This window comes from Megalops cyprinoides, chromosome 22 (assembly GCF_013368585.1).
Source record: "Megalops cyprinoides isolate fMegCyp1 chromosome 22, fMegCyp1.pri, whole genome shotgun sequence".
NCBI lineage: Eukaryota > Metazoa > Chordata > Actinopteri > Elopiformes > Megalopidae > Megalops > Megalops cyprinoides.
The window spans coordinates 11,959,725-11,976,931 of record NC_050604.1 but is presented as its reverse complement, the minus strand read 5'-3'; the positions used below and the strand labels follow the sequence as shown (position 1 = coordinate 11,976,931).

General features: G+C 49.7%; 1 protein-coding gene across 2 annotated transcripts in view; it reads left to right on the top strand.

Annotated features, from left to right (window-relative positions):
- rgs12b (regulator of G protein signaling 12b) overlaps positions 1 to 15,797 on the top strand; it is a 31,233-nt gene extending 15,436 nt beyond the window's left edge. For both annotated transcript variants that reach the window (XM_036517018.1, XM_036517017.1), the window contains exons 2-15: positions 1,808 to 1,829; positions 6,173 to 6,342; positions 6,458 to 6,550; positions 6,717 to 6,860; positions 7,875 to 8,054; positions 9,156 to 9,303; positions 9,508 to 9,605; positions 10,627 to 10,827; positions 11,482 to 11,555; positions 11,974 to 12,100; positions 12,656 to 12,752; positions 13,904 to 13,971; positions 14,600 to 14,753; positions 15,099 to 15,797. In XM_036517018.1, coding sequence (XP_036372911.1) covers positions 1,808 to 1,829; positions 6,173 to 6,342; positions 6,458 to 6,550; positions 6,717 to 6,860; positions 7,875 to 8,054; positions 9,156 to 9,303; positions 9,508 to 9,605; positions 10,627 to 10,827; positions 11,482 to 11,555; positions 11,974 to 12,100; positions 12,656 to 12,752; positions 13,904 to 13,971; positions 14,600 to 14,753; positions 15,099 to 15,682 — 2,160 coding nt within the window. In that variant the 3' untranslated portion in view covers positions 15,683 to 15,797. The remainder of the gene's footprint in view (positions 1 to 1,807; positions 1,830 to 6,172; positions 6,343 to 6,457; positions 6,551 to 6,716; positions 6,861 to 7,874; positions 8,055 to 9,155; positions 9,304 to 9,507; positions 9,606 to 10,626; positions 10,828 to 11,481; positions 11,556 to 11,973; positions 12,101 to 12,655; positions 12,753 to 13,903; positions 13,972 to 14,599; positions 14,754 to 15,098) is intronic.
- Positions 15,798 to 17,207: the final 1,410 nt, after the last annotated feature.

The following is a 17,207-nucleotide window of genomic DNA, read 5'->3' as shown; positions in this document are numbered from 1 at the left end:
GTTTTGTGTGGGTTGACAAGTTTTTTTTTTTTTTTCCCCAGGACACCCCTCAAGGTACCTCTGTACTAGTGGGTAGAATCAAAAGCATGACCAGATGAGACAGCACATGACTTGTGCTATAATCTCCACCAATAATCTGTAGTAGATAATGCATTCCTTTTACCAACAGGGTCACGGAGCCTTCCGGCTAGCTGAATCCCTCAGAAAGGAGTAGGAGTGGAGAACGCACTTTCAACAGGACCGGCTCTCCTGTTTTCAGCTCTCTTACTTGCTTTGTTTGGGCTCTACCCTGGTCATTTGGACCAAAGTGTCACAGATTGCTTGCAATGTAAACTCAAGCACAGTCAATGTAATGCTGTGGTAGGAATCAAATGGGTGTGCAGGACTGGAGCCATAGGACAGGACAAAGGTCAGGGGGTAGCTTCAATATGAGGTTACTAGGAGGTTTAGTGCTAGTAGTAACATAGTGCTGCTACTTCTGTAGTTGCTATTCTTTGTATTGAAAGTTGTAATAATACTTTGCATATGCTCTCATTCACAGTGTCTTGCAGTAAAGTTCAAGTGAATGCAAATGGCACTTTAGCGTAGCCATGCTAAAAATCCCAAAGTGCAGGAGTAAGCTGTAATTGTAGGCTCTCCTAATGCAGGAGAAGCAGTGGGGAGTGGGTTGGAGCTGGGTCACGCGTGACGGGGGGGGGGGGGGGGGGCATGGTGGAATAACCCCCGCAGCTGCGTGTGCGGGCATGTGCCCTCCCCAGGACAGGAAAGGTTAGGAGCGGAGCCTCGGCCGGCGCTGACACACGCTGCCCCTGTTTGAAGAAGGGCTGCCCGAACAAAGCCCAAGTCATTCCAGTCCATGCGTTTGCCTCCTAATCTCCCTGTTGACTTTGCATCACACCCTCTGGCGTTTTTGTGATTGTGGTCAGATTTGAATAGGTCTACCTGTTTTAGCCATGTCTTCCCTGAGGTACACCACATGACTAATTCTGTTGCTTTTTAATATAGATTGGGTGGCTGTTTTAGACACAGCATGACTAAAATGTGCAAGACACATTTAACTGCCTGCAGCTGCTGACCACGACAGGTCTAAAGCCATTAAAGTTACCTTAGCATCACTGGGACTCATGCTAAGACATAAAGCAAACACATTACCAGTTCAACCATTTATTGACAGAGTATTTTTAAATAATGCCGTCTGATTTTGTTTACTTAAAAATAGCACACAGCAAATGTCATCTTAAAACATGGCCCAGTATGTGACTTAAGTTTGGTTTTTTGTTTTTTTTTTGTAAGATGGCTGAGTCCTAAAAATATGGGGCTACTGTGTTTAAGAATCAGAGCATTCTTTGTTCTGCTGTTTCCTCATAGGCTACCTAGCTGATGTTCCTATATGGAAATGCTCCACCCAAACCGTCCCCAGTCGCTGAGGTCACGCATTTCCCCTTACGCCACATTGGTGTCTTTTGTGTTTGTGGCCGGTGGGCGCTGCCCTGAGATAAGCAGCGCCGTCCCAGGTCCTGATGGCAATGCCAGGAATGGGGGCGGGGCCGGGCGCTAAGGTGGGAACAGCTCTCTGTGTGAAAGAATGGGCCCAGACGCATCTGATTAGCCGGTGTGAAAGGCCCCGGTGGCAGAGCAGGAAGGGGAGCCGTTTGGGGAGCCGCTGGCGTCGATTGCTCACACAGTGGCCGCGAGGACCGGGGACATGTCTTCAGAGACCACCTCTGCTCTGGGGCCTGCTCTCTACTGCGCAGTGTGGGGGAATGAGGGCAGCCTCTCACTCATGTCTCTTTGTGTTTTCTTGCAGTCTGCGGCGGTCTCCGATGGCGGTGAGTACACCTTTCGCTCTCTTACAGTTGCTTGTCAATTCACCCCTTACTGTGTGCTTCCTGACAACTGAACAGGCTGCGTGTGTGTGTGTCTGTGTGTGATTAAACAAGAGCAAGACGGGAGAAGGCTCTGTCTGACAGCGATATAGCGCGAACAGCAGTCGAGGCCCCTCGCAGCCCGTTGGATACCGTTTGATAAGATTAGCCGGCCTCTTTGTGCCGCCAAGCAGTGCAGCGTCTGCCGTTTGCTGAGGGGATTTGTGTGTTTGCATCACTGTGCAGCAAGCCTGCTAATTCCCCCCCTGCAGCACACCTGTCCGCGTATCAGATTACGCTCTCCCACACTCATTCAGGAGTGTTTTCGCTGCCACCGCCAGCATCCGGCCGCCGTCCACCTGAATATGGAATGCGCTGCCTTTTTCACATGGAATTAGCGCCGCAGCCCGTGTGGCTCCTCACTGCTGCGGACAGACAAAGTGAAACGTGTCCTGGAGACGAGCACACGCGCTCACTCAGATTAGATAAGGAGCTAATGGAAAGACATCCACGTTTAACATGACGGCAAAAACTGAATTACAATCACGCCATTTTTTAATTTCAGTACATTTTTACTTGTGATTTTTTTTGTTCTTACCTACAAGTCTGGGTTTTTTGGATTTGTTTGAAAAGGTTTCTCTAATTTCAGAGAAGAGAGACTAGTCTCTCTTCTGTCTTCTGCCCTTCTATCTAGCCAGAGTCTAACTTGCACTGTTTTTGTGCAGCAGATAGAGGCTGAGACACTGTGTTCCCTAGTCTGTACAAGCAGTCCTGAGTAAGATTAGAACAGACAGAATAACTGGTGCCTTACAGTGGTTGATCTTTTAGCTTTCACATTTTCTCTGCTTATGTAGGGCCGCCTGCTATCTGAAAACCCGATCTTAACATGTGCACAGTGGCTATTGAAGAATTTTTTATGGCTCTTTCTTGGAAACAAAAATCAGTAGTTGACCTCACTATTTCTGTTTTTATAGTTCCCAGGAGCCAGGGCAGCTTTTGCAAGGCTGATTAATTAGAGATTGGTGCAACTTTCCCTGGGTTTGGAGGGATGTTTGCATAGCACTAAATGCCCTGAGATGGCTCAGTAGAAAATCTGAGGGGGGGTTGTTGCTCTGCCAAAAGGTGAATGTAATGGGGGAGGACAGTAGAGACTGAGGGAGTTTTCCCACTACAGTCCTGTGTCTGGGACAGTTCCCTAGATTGATTTCACGGGTGGAAATTGGTACGGTTGACTTTCAGAGCAGAAAATCCATTTCAGGATTTTGGTATGGGCTTAGCTGTATGTGCTGGGAATGCCTGTTGTTTGACTTTCTCTGCACTGTTCAGATTCTCCTCTGACATCACTTGTCTGAGGTTGTTCTCTGACCCCAAAAGTCCTTTTTTTTTTGAACAGCTGCCAGTTGTCCTTTTTTACTTTTCACATCCCCAAATAGGCTCTCCGTTTTTCTCCCACAACACGTCGCTCCCCAGCTCACTTTACCAGTTTTCCTCCTCTCCATTCCCCCACAAACAGCTCCTCCACCCAGACAAACAAGCACGTCGCTTGTTGCTAACGGCGATGGCTTACTGTACGCAGTGTGTCCATCCCGGGGTGTGAGCATTTCCCGCCCAGTGTCAAATTACAAAAAGCACTTCAGTTTCTAACCATGGACCACTCTGCCTAAGCACTTGTCCCTGTACCATACCCTTTTGACTTCACATTAGCCAGATAAAGTGAATTAAATTGTCAGTCCCCCTCTCCAATGCGTATTAAAAAGAGATAGGTGAGAGCACCCTCCCACGCACGTGTTAGCACTTAAACTGAAAAAAAAGGGTGCTTTGCTTCCACTCCTTGATTTCTCGTTTCTGGTGAATTCCGGAGACATTTGGAACAGCTGTGCGCAGCTCGTTGGCCACCACACTGCAAGCTTGTTGTCTTTGTGGCCTGTGTTTTCACCGGAGAACGCATCTGCCTGTGTGGTCCCGGCAAACAAACACATGAGCGATGGGTTGGGGGGTGAGGGGGGGGGGGGGCACAGCCAATGGAGTGGGAAGGGAGTCAAAGTCAACACGCTTTATAGAAACGTCCCGTCTCATTCAGCTGTTCCAAGAGGAATCACTTGTTTGTTTAAATGACAACAAGCCATTAGCTAATAAAAACACTAGTAAGTAGATGCCGCTGGAAGGTCAGCGACCTTTCCGCTCTATTAGCTCTGTGTGGGCGTCCGGGGATACAGAGAGGTGGAAGCGGGGGGTAGGTTGGTCACAGCGTAAGACAAGTTGTCTGGGCTGACCTGACTGACTTCTACTGTAGCAGCGGGTGCTCTTCCTTTTTTTGGAGACTAAGATTAGTCTTCTGCACATCAGGTCAAATAAGCTTAGGTCAGCTGTGGCCAGGGCCAGATGTTTTCCTCGTAGCATTGAGAGGAATGAGGAGGTCCTCTGAGTGGAGCTCTGTGTGCTGGCTAACTACACTGGTGTGGAATTGTACTCCACTCCCAGCGTACAGCTACAGCCCAACCATGAATGCCCCAGCGTTGCTGAACAGAGCTCGTCTGCTCTTCCAGGTTTCGCGTTCATTACTTATGTCTCTCAGAAGATCCGTGCTGGTGCATTCTGCCTTTGGCAGCGTGGCGTGTGTTGCCTGCGGAATTCACACAGCAGATGCGACGGTGAAAACGGTGTCCTTTTTTTTGCGCCGCGTGAAACAGCCACCGGAGCGGACTCTCTGAGCGGGTCATTAATATTGCAGGTTCCCGTCGCAACGGGCGTCTATGGTTCCCTCCTCCCCTGGCACTCAATTATTAATTTTGGGCTCTTGAGGGCTTTGTGCCGCCTGCCGTATCTGCTTTCGGCCCACCCGGATGCCGGAGGAGAGTCGGTCGTTGTGTCCGCCTCGCCCCGCGCCCCACGCTCTCTCTCCCGCCATGGGAAGCCTTCCTCCCTCAGCGGCCGGGGAGAGGGGACTCTCCCCCCGTCTCCGGGGGCGTCTCTAACGGGGGTTGGAATGGAACGGGGGGCATGGTTTCCTGTCAGCCTGAAGTATTTGGCGAGATGGCACCACACGGGGTCCTACCAGCTGTACCCAGGTGAGCCGAGCCGCACTAACGCGTAACGGTGTGGGGTATTCCGCTAGGCTGCACCAGGTTCCGTTTCAGTCGCACGTTTGCCTTCTTTAACGGAAGGGTCTAATTAGCTTTTACTGGCAGATGTTGCAGGGACACGGGCATCTGTGTTTATGCAATGCATTCAGTCGTTGTTGTGACTTCGAAATAGCAGTCAGAATGCAAACAAAATGTGTTTTCAGCGCTTCTAGTTAAAACTGAACACACTTTGGCTTCATTCAAAATATCTGACCTAAGTAAAACCCAGCACCTTTTCCTCCTGTAGTAACCTGCTTCGCATGTGTCAGTAAAAACACCACAGCCTAGCAGGATGCAGACCTGCGCAGTTATCTTGGCTAAAAGGCTTATCTGCGCATAGATGCAGCAGTCCTTGACAGGTCATCAGTGCTCCCTCTGTGCTGGACTCCCAGAGGCCACAGTAGCTGTGATGACATGTGGGAGATGGCGTGTCCATTGCGCTGCCTTATTTTGGCATCATGAAACTACGTTTAAACGGAAGCCAAGCTCCTCATTCAGTTTCCCCTGATCACATTCTACTGCTGTTGTGCTGTAAAATAAGTAAAATGAGCTCTGAACAGTAATGTTCTCATATCTGTCGAAGTCAAATAGCGCCTGGTTCACTCTTGAGTGACAGCTGTAATCGTAGCACAGTGCTTTTCACTCCAGTCCCTTGTCTCTTGTTATATCGCTCTGACGTGTGGCTTGACAGAGAGCAGATGCTGAATGGCTGACCAGTGGTCATGAGAAACGCTGTCAGTATGAACGTGGTGTGCATGCTTTTCCTCTCCACTGCTCTGTCATTTCTTTGATCTTAAATCTTGTCTCTGTTGAACGTCAAAAATATGTGCACATTTTGATCAACGCTTGTTTCCCCCTAAACCCATGTAGTAGCTTGACGTAGATACTAACTGAATTTGATTCTTTGCACAGTATTTTTATTTTTGAACATGACACGTATTCTTCATGCACTGAAATGTGCCTCATGTCAATTTTGCTTACTGTAATATTGTGTTTCCTAATAATAACGCTACGCCTTTTCCCCTGCTGTAGGGCCTGTAGTAATGTACGTACAAAATGCTGTGTTTGTCCCTGCTATAAGGTCTAAAATAATGTATGTGTAAAAGCTGTACTTGTCCCTGCTGTAAGGTCAGTAGTGCTGTATGTGGTAAACCCTGTGCTTGCCCCTGCTCTCCGGCGCTGCAGAGCTGAACAGCGTGGACCTGAAGGGCTGCGGCAGTGAGAACAGCCTGAACAGCAACGCCAGCCTGCCCAGCGTGCAGAGCCACCGGCGGCACACGGAGCGGCGTGTGGCCAGCTGGGCCGTCTGCTTCGAGCGGCTGCTGCAGGACCCCGTCGGAGTGCGCTACTTCTCGGTACGCCGCCGCGCCGCGCGCTAAGCCTCAGCATCAGCCGGGGGGGTAGCGCATCGATCAGCACCTCCCAGGAGCTCTATCCGAACATGCGTCTAAAGTGCTTTTTTCTCCTCAGGAATTTCTGAAGAAGGAGTTCAGCGAAGAGAACATTCTCTTCTGGCAGGCCTGCGAGTTCTTCAGCCACGTGCCTGAAACCGACAAAAAACAGGTACTGACGTAACCTGGGCGCGCAAGCAATTACCTCAAGACCGCATAGCTTTTGATGTGAAACAAACACAGATGGTTCTGTAGTGTGTCTAAAGAAGCAAATGTCCAAAAGTAGCCTACGCCTTTCAAACATTCGAATGTGGTGACCAAATCGACCCTTCTCACAGCTGTCTCAGCGAGCCCGCGAGATCTACAACAGCTTCCTGTCCAGCAAGGCCACCACGCCGGTCAACATCGACAGCCAGGCCCAGCTGGCCGATGACATCCTCAACGCCCCCCGTCCAGACATGTTCAAGGAGCAGCAGCTGCAGGTTGGCTTTGGGAGTGTCAGGGAGGGGGAGGGAGTGATGTGGGTGGGGGGGGGGCATTGGCACAGATCTAGAGGAGCAGGAAACGCTGTTCTCCTTCCCATCTGCTCAGCTACCAGATACCTCTGCAGACATCAATCAGCTGGATGGGAACGTGGTATAAGAATGCAGGGACAGGTTGGAGTGCAGAGTGCCTTCCGCTGTTTATTACATCAGCGTGGATGTTAATATCGGCTGATGCGCGCAGATTGGATTCAGATGGATTATTTTGGGCTATTTTCAGCTGGATGTCTTTTTTCGTTGTTTGCCATACCCGGTAGTTCTCAGCCCTACTGAAAGGGTCGATTAAGACAGGCCTTACATAAGAAGCTGGGGGGGGGTGACGAGCATATCAGTTTCAGAGTTCAGAAAAGGACACTCAGGCAACTCTGTGGGCCGTACCAGTGTGGAAGAATGGCTCCAGTCATGTGGTTGTAGATAAAATAGCTCAATCCTTTAGATTTCAGAGACAAAACGCCAGCCTTAAGACACTGCAGAAAAGCTTGAGGCAGACACAGAACACGAGGCTGTGAAAATATGCTAGGGGTTGGACGGCAGATATTTCCCATCAAAGTGTGATTTATAAAGTAAAAGAGACTACCTTTTAAGGATCCAAAACAAACGATAGTTTGTATTTGTCAGCCTTTCCTTTCATATTTGTTTTGGTTTCACAAATTTCGGCGGTGCTATTTTTTTTTACCCACCCCACCCCCCCAAAAAAAAAACTGTTCCTGCTTGAAGCCACATTTGACGACTTTGATCTGGGCCAAAGCAATAACCTTACAAGAATGCGTTTGTACTTTCTAAACAATTACACTTGGTGTGAAGGCATTTCAAATACAGACCAAAATAACCTCCCTCCCTCAGAAAATATACAGCTCCTCCTGTTGAGGCAGTAGTGCTAAAGTGGCATCACAAGTGGCATTAAACCTCTGTGGGTCTCGCTCCCTCTTCCCCTCTCGCACCCTCTCCTTGCAGATCTTCAACCTGATGAAGTTTGACAGCTACACTCGCTTCCTCAAGTCCTTCCTGTACCAGGAGTGCATGCTGGCGGAGGTGGAGGGCCGACCCCTGCCCGACCCCTATCAGATCCCCAGCAGCCCCGCCTCCAAGCACAGCACCAGCTCTGACCGCTCCAACCTGTCCACGCCCAGGAAGGTACGCCCACCCCCCCACGCGCTTCTCCCTGCCGCTCGGGGGAGGAGCCGCCACCCCCCCGGCGCTCGGTGTGAATAAAATAACAGCCCACCCACAGCCAAATTCCCCTTACTGCAGCCACGACACCTGTGGGAGTGGGAAGGTGTTTGTTGTGGGCCAAGACGGAGGGTACGTGTTGTGGGTGTCATGTTAGCGACTGCGTGACAGATATGCGTCTGTCTGAGATATGAGAGAAAAGGGCCTTCACAGGAGCCTGGTTCTGTGCACAGAACATACTCTTCTTTTTACACACTTGTCTATTGTGCTCGTCCGCTTCAGCAGTTTTCATTACATTATTGTCATTTGTCATTTGTTATTGACATTGTCATCTGTTTGTGCCCTTTTAACAGAGTTGGGGTTCAGTTCCATTTCATTTCAGTCAATTCAAGTATTGACAGTCAGTTCATAAATTAAAAAATGACCTTCATTTTCTGTGAAGATTCTTCAGTTTATGAATTGACTTGAATTTCATTTCTTTCCCTGAAATGACTGAATTTAAATCTAATTGACTCCAACTCTAGTTGTCACACGTTTCCTTAGTATTAACACAAAAACAGCCCTTTACCCTTCAGTTGATTATGTACTGCGTAAACCCAGCCATGTCCTTTGGCAGTCCCTGTCCCTTTTATTAATGAGAGAAACACAATCTTATTGTCATACATTCCTGGCATAAAAGCCACAGTGAGCAGTCGTCTCCGGCTCTTGGTGAGGTGTCCTTGCTGTGAAGGGCACTGTAATTTGCTGTTGCCTTGGTGAGTGCGGGCTCTCTGTGGCTGGAGTGTGAGGTTCCTGTCTGAGATCTGCAGCCTGTTTGAAATGGAATGCGGTTTCCTGAGGTTGCTGTGAAGGCATTAGCATAGTTATTGTTAAAGGCGTCTGACATTGCGGGCCTCAAACGACTGCGGCGTTCCTCCAGAGAGCTCACCTCAAACCTGCAGCTTACACGTGTGTATGTGGGGGGGGCTGTTTTCACACCTCTGACATGCAAGATAATGCAGTAAATGTTACCAGCTGACGCGGTGCTGCGAAGCGAATTAACGCCGTTCTGGTTTGACGTCCCAGGAGGACAAGAAGTCGAAATCCGGGAGGTGGCTGAACGATGACAGCAGAGAGGACCACGGCGACAAGAAGAAGGGGCTCTTCTCCTGGTCCCGGAACCGCAGCTTCGGCAAGGGGCCCTCCAAGAAAGGCCACGCAGACTTCAATTACAGTGAGCTCCGAAAACCATTACGCCAGATAACGAGTTTACAAATTCAATTTCGCCTGCAGTCGCCCGGACGCTCGAGGCAGAAGTGAATGCTGGGCGCAGTTTGTGAATGAAACGTTGACACTGTGGTTGAGTGGAAGCTGGCGGTGCAGTGTGTGTGTGTGTGTGTGTGACGAAACGCTGTTTTTTGGGCTTGCTCTCTGGCAGATTTCTCGGGCAGTAACGGCAGGCGGGAATCACAAGGCTCTTTGTCCTCCGGTGCGAGCCTGGAGCTGGGCACTTCCTGTTCGGGCGGAGCCAATGAGGTGAGTACGCGGGGGGGGGGGCTGGTCTGCATACTGCCGCGTCGCCGTGGTAATGCTCACCGAAACGCTCAGCCCTCGTGCGGGTGACACCTGAGCTTTAAGAGCTCTTAGTGGGTGACGTCTCTCCTCAGGTCACGTCAGCATGGAAAATACTCTTTATTACTATGGTATCGCAGTATATGCTCACAGCTCTGCTAGTCAAAACATCCTTATTATTACTATACTTTGTACCAACTGATGTCAAAGATACATTAGAAAAATAAAAAGAACTCAAAATGAAAAGAGAATAACAGAGAACACATTCAAGGATCTTTAAATAACGGTGGATTCAAGGGTACAAGGTTTATTTTTGAACATGGTAAATAAACCAGGTGTGAAAATTTTATTTGTAGTATCCACTTTGGAATGCAAGCAACCTTCATGGGCTTACCATATAATCAGAGGACTCTTACATTTTTTTCTTAATAATAAATGTGTTTAAACTGGAACCAACATATTTAAGTAGAGTGGCATGTGCTGTACAAATGAAATTTTTAGAGACCCTATAGACAGAGGAGAAACTAAAATGGTGGTATAGCTTGCAATATGCTCCACATTTTTCGCTACAGCCGTTTGAAATTACACCGTTTCTTAGACCACACGTTCAAGTGGTTTAAGCTTTGAATGGAAAGTGGGCTCTATAGCATGTTTTTATTGGTCGTCCTTCAATGACCATATTCTACAAATGTTTGACGCACACAGAAAAACTGAAAAAGAATGGAAAGTCAGATTACATGCATTAAAAGCCTGTCACTGGCTCATATCTTCTAGGAAAAGTGTAGATGGTCTCAGCCTTATCTTACTCAGAGTGGCAGTGCGCCATGGAAGAGCTGGTGCTGTTTCACGTCTGCTCTTCGGTAGCCGAATGCCTTTCATACCCTTCAAAGTCAGGAGTAGTTGACTGGAGTTGATAGAGACTGAGGTAGCTTGGCAGGGAGGGCGACTCTGAGCCCCGCGCTCACCGTTTCCCCTTCCCCTGCAGGGCGATGTGTCCAGGCACTCGATGTCGGTGTCGGAGAGGGAGAGATCCCTGAAGCACTGCAACATCCACCTCCCGGACGGCTCCTGCAGCTCCGTGCCCGTCCGCCCCGGCGTCTCCGTCAGGGAGCTGCTGGTGGGCCTCTGCGAGAAGCTGGGCATCAACCTGGCCGCGGTGGACCTGTTCCTGGTCGGGGGGGAGAAGGTAGGGGGCCACCATCTCCACTTATACTCATCTCTTATACTCCCAAACTTCTGTGGTGGAGAGTTCTCTTCACGGTCTCCATGGACTCCCCATCTTCCTCATAAACGTCTATGGTGGAGGACTCTCTTCACTCTCACCCATGCACTCTCCATCTTCCCCCTAAACTCCTATGGATGGAGGACTGTGTTCACTCTAACACATGGCTTCTTTATATGCCATGTTCCTCATACTCTCCTATTGTGGGTCCATCTGGGTCGTGAGTCATTGGCACAATACAAATCAAATCAAGTTTCATTTCAAATCAAGATTTATTTGTTATAGTGCATATGTATGCCATATTCATTCAGAAGAATGAGCTCTCTATCAGCTCTCCAGAATACAATGGAATTTGTGCACCATTGTGGTTGCTCTGTAAAAAAAAATTATTGGTTTACTGTTTGGAACAAGCTCATACCAAGTAAAAGGCCCGTATAATAGCAATTTGTGACCTTAAGTCAAATGTTTTCCCAGGGTTTCGTCGCTTTGTAGAACTGAAGGTGCATTTAAGATTGATGTCAAATACATAAGCTGAATTCTGTCTAGTACTGGCTCTAGTAACACTACTGCTTCTCTGCTTTAACACTTCTCTGTATGTCTTTGTCTCACTTTTTAAAGCCTCTTGTCCTGGACCAAGACTGCTTGACTCTGAGCGCGCGGGACCTAAGATTAGAAAAACGCACTTTGTTCAGGTAACTGTCATTGTTCCCTCAAGGTTTTAACAATGGTCTCCTTTAATCGCTTTAGCATTATATCAATCCTAAATACGATTGACAGTAGGGCCTCATTGGTGTATAGCAATTTCAGTAGTGGCTGAGTATATATTTTTTCTTCTACCTGACAATTGGCCAGTTGTTCCATATTTATTACAGTGTGTCTGTGGTCTTCTGTAGTTGAAAGCTATAAGTAATCTTTGTAGTTATTCTGAATATTGTTTTGTATATTTACTGCTTTTGATGTTATTTAGACTTTATTTTTCTTAACTGTTTCTTACCATTTAATTCAATGCAGGGGTATTGTTCTTTTTGTAGAACTGGATTTGTCCTGTCAAAGTAATCTTGTTTTTAAAGTCATCTTTAATTGCCATTTCTTTTTTCCTTTCATTTCCAGGCTAGACCTTGTGCCCATCAACCGATCCGTCGGGCTGAAGGCCAAGCCCACCAAGCCGGTCACAGAGGTTCTGCGGCCTGTCGTGGCTAAGTATGGCCTCAACCTGGGCGACCTGGTAGCTAAAATCGTAAGTGGCAGATCTTTGCGTGTCGGGCGCGGCCGTGTCATTGTTAAAGGCTGCGCTAGAGGCCAGTGAGCCTCATCTGCGCTTCAGAGGAGGAAGGGACGGGGCCTTGAATAGAAATTGATTGGGCATTGAAGAGGAATGAATGGCTCAACAGTTCCCGAAGTTGCAGTGATAAATTCTGGCACATGACTCAGCGAGACATGACCGGGCGAGACATCTGCAGCAGTAATGATTAAACATGCCAAAACACCTAAAGCATGTTGCTCTTCTGCCTCAGGGCAGGCTCAGCCTCTTCCCTAGACCCATGTTTGAATTGATTTATTTTGTACTTTGACCCACTTCATTCTCCAGTGTCAGAAAACAAATCTGAGTTGTTTTGAATAGTCATGTGGATCTGTAGGCCTTCTCGTGTCATACTTCCGAGCATAGCCTGGTGTGGACCTTGTGGTTTCACCGCCTTTCGTGCAGCTGTGAAGCGTTCGAACGTGTCGTGCTACTTTAAGCGGTGCTGTGTGTGACTCTTTTGTGAGTTATCTGCTGCGTTGTGTTGCGCAGAGCGGAGAGAAGGAGCCCTTGGACCTGGGCGTGCCCATTTCTAACCTGGACGGGCTGCGAGTGGTTCTGGACGTGGCCGACCATGCCATGGGCAAAGGTGAGAGAATAGAGGCAAAAACGCTCACCGGGGAATGCTGTGGGATCAGCACTTTCAAACCACGCACACATGCGCACACACACGCGCTCACATTGGATAGTTCTGTGGAATCGGCACTCCCGCCCACACACACACACACGCTCACAGTGGGAAGTACTGTAGGGTCAGTATTCTCGGACCCCACGCGCATGCACACACACAGAAACTCACACACATGTGCACACAGACGCACTCACACTACAGAGTTTTGTGGAAACGGCGCACTCACCCACTCACACAGGGGAGTCCTGAGGGATCAGCACACTCATCTGTTCACGCATTCACACGCCAGTACATGTTTCAGCATGGCCCGTCTTCCTGACTCTTTTGACAAACTCGTATTGTTGCTTCCTGAAACCACTCCCAAAAGGGCCTCTTTTGCACTACAATATTGATTTGACAGCAAGAATTACGTAAGAACAGGCAATTCGCATTGTACTCTTTCTTTAGATCTTTTCCGCTACAAGAGGATTTCCACCAACATCAATGCAGTAGAAATGCACTCATTAAATACCCGTATTACTGTATCCCCTGGCTAACAGATAATCCAGCACAGGCAGACTCTTAGCTGTCTGCGGTTGGGGGGGGGGGGGGGGTAGAAAATCGGGAACTGGAAGTTGTAAGGAGTGTGTGTGGGTCTGGTGAGAGCCCGTTAATCACCCTTGGTGGCAGCATCAACACGAAAGCGCACACAATCTCAGCGCAGCGCGCACACCCCCCCCCCCCCCCCCCTTCAGTTCACATGTCGCTGGGGACAGGGGCGCCCTGAGACAAGACAATGTCGAGCCGTCGTGTCTGAAAACAAGTCTGCAGCCACAGCATCACGCGGCAGCGGTAAACAGCGCCGAAGGTTTATGCTTCGCCCGGAGACAAGGGGCTCATGACTCCGCTCGGGCCGTGGAGCACTGATTATGCGCACAGCTCGGGAGGCTGGGGCCTGCTTTCCTGCGTCTGGTTGTTTTACTGTTGTTGGTTTCCAAGCTCCCGTTGTTCTGCTCATGGTTCCATTTCCACTGATAAACCAGTCTGGCGTCTGATGTTTGTTACCGTGTTATGTCTTATTTGACTTTTTTTTTTTTTTTGTTTTGTGTTTGTTTTTTTTCCCCCAACAGACAAGCAGAAACTCGTTTCGTCAAAAAGCCACGCTCCACCCCTGTCAGCACGAAGTCAGTCAACAACAGTAAGGATAACTTGTTGGGTTTTTTTTGGGGGGAAGGGGCTTTAATCTGAATCTGTCTTCTGTGGCTGTGATGTTGCGGATGTCTTTTCTCAGAAGAACACGCTCCTTTTCCGTGTTCGCCACCTTTGGTTTGAGCTGGCTTTCCCTGCATCCTCTGCTCTGCAACACCCCTCTTGGCTGTGGGGCGCCGTCCTGTACGCACTCTGTGGCTGTGGCTGATTTAACCCTCTCTTTCCCGATTCCTCCTGGCTGCGGCCCACGGTGCTGCTGCTCTAAACACTGTTTAGAGAGACTTGGCTTCAGTCTTAAAGGGTGACCCCCAGTTACAGTAGCAAGCACAGGTGGGGGCGCTTGTGTAGACCTGAGGATTCTAATGGTGAAAGGTCCTTCTGCAGAGGGGGGGGGGGGGGGGGGGCACTCTCTGGCGGTGGTAGTTTGGTTGGGTTCTTGCGTGCTGTGTCTGGCTTTGTTGGTCTTGGCTCAGAGGAGGCCTGGTGAAGCAGTCCACCCCCCCCGCCCTTCGACTCCACCCCCACTCTTTCCCAGACCAGTCTTGGGATGGCCCCCATCTCCACTCACTCCACCTCCGCGGCCCCTAATTTGGTGCATTGTCATTGTTGCAATCCAGGGGGATGAGAAAACGTCAGGAAAGTGCTCTTCTGTGAAAGCCAGAGGGGAAAACAGCAAGGCTGCCAGGGAGGCGCACCATTTCAGACACGACGAGTCAGGCGCTAAGGTGGAGAGGAGAAAGCAGAAAAAGATTAATATAGATGAAGCCGAAGGTAAACCTCCCTCTGACACGTCGCTGTGCCCGACATCGGTGCCTTAATTCCAGTGTAGAAATGAAGCTTTGCATTCTCTCTCACTAACACCCTCCTCTGTCCTGTAGAAATCCCACTGTAGCTGCTCAGAGACTAATGCAGCCCTTGCTAATGCTTTTATTGAACAGTCATTTTGCACAGTAGTCTGTGGCTGTCCTAATGTTTAACAAATGAATCCTGTTTTGGCATGCTCTGTGGTAGAATGGAAACATTCTTTCATTTTTCATTGAGGGAAGTCATTTTTCTGGCCGCTTGTGTTCCCCCCCCCCCCCCCCCCCCCCCCAAACCCCGCCGCCCCCCCTGCAGAATTCTTCGAGCTCATATCCAAAGCTCAGAGCAACCGAGCTGACGACCAGCGAGGTCTGCTGAACAAGGAGGACCTGGTTCTGCCGGACTTCCTGCGGCTGGCGCCCGAGCCCGCCTGCTCCACCCCGGCCTCCCACAAGCCGGGCCCGCGGCGGGGCAGGGAGAACGGCGCCGGCGGCGAGGCCCACCGTAGCTCCCTCAACGCCAGCCACCACTCCCAGAGCCTGGACTCCACGCTGGGCCACAGAGACCCCAACAGTGCGCGGCGGGGGCCCCAGCCCTTCCCCACCGCCCTCTCCCCCATCCCCCACCACGCGGACTCCCGGGACGCGGCCCCGTGGGCCAGGCCAGGCTCAGACTGGAAGAGCGCCGGCGTCCAGACGGTGGAGGACGACGCCCTGGCGGACTTGACTCTGGTGGGGGAGGGGGACATCACCAGCCCCAACAGCACACTGCTGCCCCCCTGCCCCACCTTGCACCAGCTCAGCCTGCCCGAAGCCAACCTCACCCCCCCCTCCCCCTGCCACAGCACTGAGGAGAGCCGCGCGGACACCCGCTCCAGCTCAGGTATATCTGGAGTGTGATGTGCCCCCCCCCCCCTCTGTGTGCTGTGTGCAGTGCCCTGGATTGCTGTGATCTGAAGACCAGTGCCACCTGTCCCACATAACCCAGTATACTGACTTAAATGCACTTTATATCGAACGCAAAGACTTTTTAGCCATTTTTTTTGTATATTGTTTTTTTGTTTTTGATTTTATTCCCCCCCCCCCCCCCCCCCAAATCATGAATTTGTTTTCAGACAATCATTCCTGGCAGGAAGATAGACAAAGCGTAAATATATTCTGCGTTTCCCGTAGCTGAGCTCCCAGCGGCAGTCCTCGTGCCTGCCGCTGTGGGGGGGGGGAGCAGGCCGCGCGTTGCCCCGCGACTGAGCGCGGGCCCGTCTGACCCAGACAAACAGACTCTTCTGCGCATCGTCAGCTGCGGGGCTTCGTGCGTGCTTCCGCGAAACCCCCCCCCTCCAAGCCCCCGGGGGGGGGGCCGTTCTCATGACACCGCGCCCAGGAGCCTCCGGCGGGGACGGGTGATGAGGCGCTCAGCTTGTGACACGGGCCCCCGCCGCTGTACATAGACACGAGAGGCGTCCCGCTCCCCCAGAGACTGTTAGAGACAGAGCGCTTCCCCGCGGGCCGCCTCGCCGCTTACACCACGCTCCACAAAGCTGGACCCCGCTGCTCAAAAGCTTTTCTCTCCACTCTTTTTTTAAAGTGTCTCAGATCTTACCAACTTTTGTAAATTATGCCAGTTCTTTGGAGAAAAAAAATAGTAGTTCACATAATGGTCCTATGTTCTTGTACTTTCTGTGAAAAACAACACATCAGTACAACCTCCCCGTCCTCCAGTGAAATGCAATTCAACAATGTGTGGACATGGGCCGTGATTCCATTATGTTTCGTTAGCTTTGGTACAAATGGATGGTGCTTTTTTGTTCTCATTTTATGGATTTTGTTCTGTAATATATTCCCCAAAAAAGCAAATAATTTATCCCTGTTATTTTTATTTACAGTGTAGCATTGCCAAGTGAGAAGCACTAATTATGTACATATGGTAGTTAATTTTTTTAGAACCAGTGTCATTGTTGAATTGCAAGCAGTTTTCTCTCTCGGTAATTCTCATCCTCAGTAGATGTAGTTCCCTTTGCTGATGAATTCTGTACCTGTGTGTGATTAGATCTAATAAATCTTAGAAGTCAATTCTCAAATCTCTGTCTTGTAAATCTTTCTGACCTGTAACTGACTTCCTGGTCAATTCATTTTTCTCATCTGTTGTTCCAATGCTGTGCTCTGACAGTAAGACAAAGCCACGGTCCACATGTCCTCATTTTCTCTAGCTGTATCAGTCCCAGGTACAATGACTCATGCGCTGAGCTATACAACTTTCATACAGTAAAAACAAAGTCTGACTTGCGTCCTTCATGCCAGCTTTATTGGCATTTTCCTGGATTGTTTTGAATGAATTTGCCGTGTTTGTCGACTGTTATGTTGTGAATTACCCAAACCGCTCGGTCATGTCAAGCTTAAGCTTTCATCTTCTTCCCAACTTTTCACT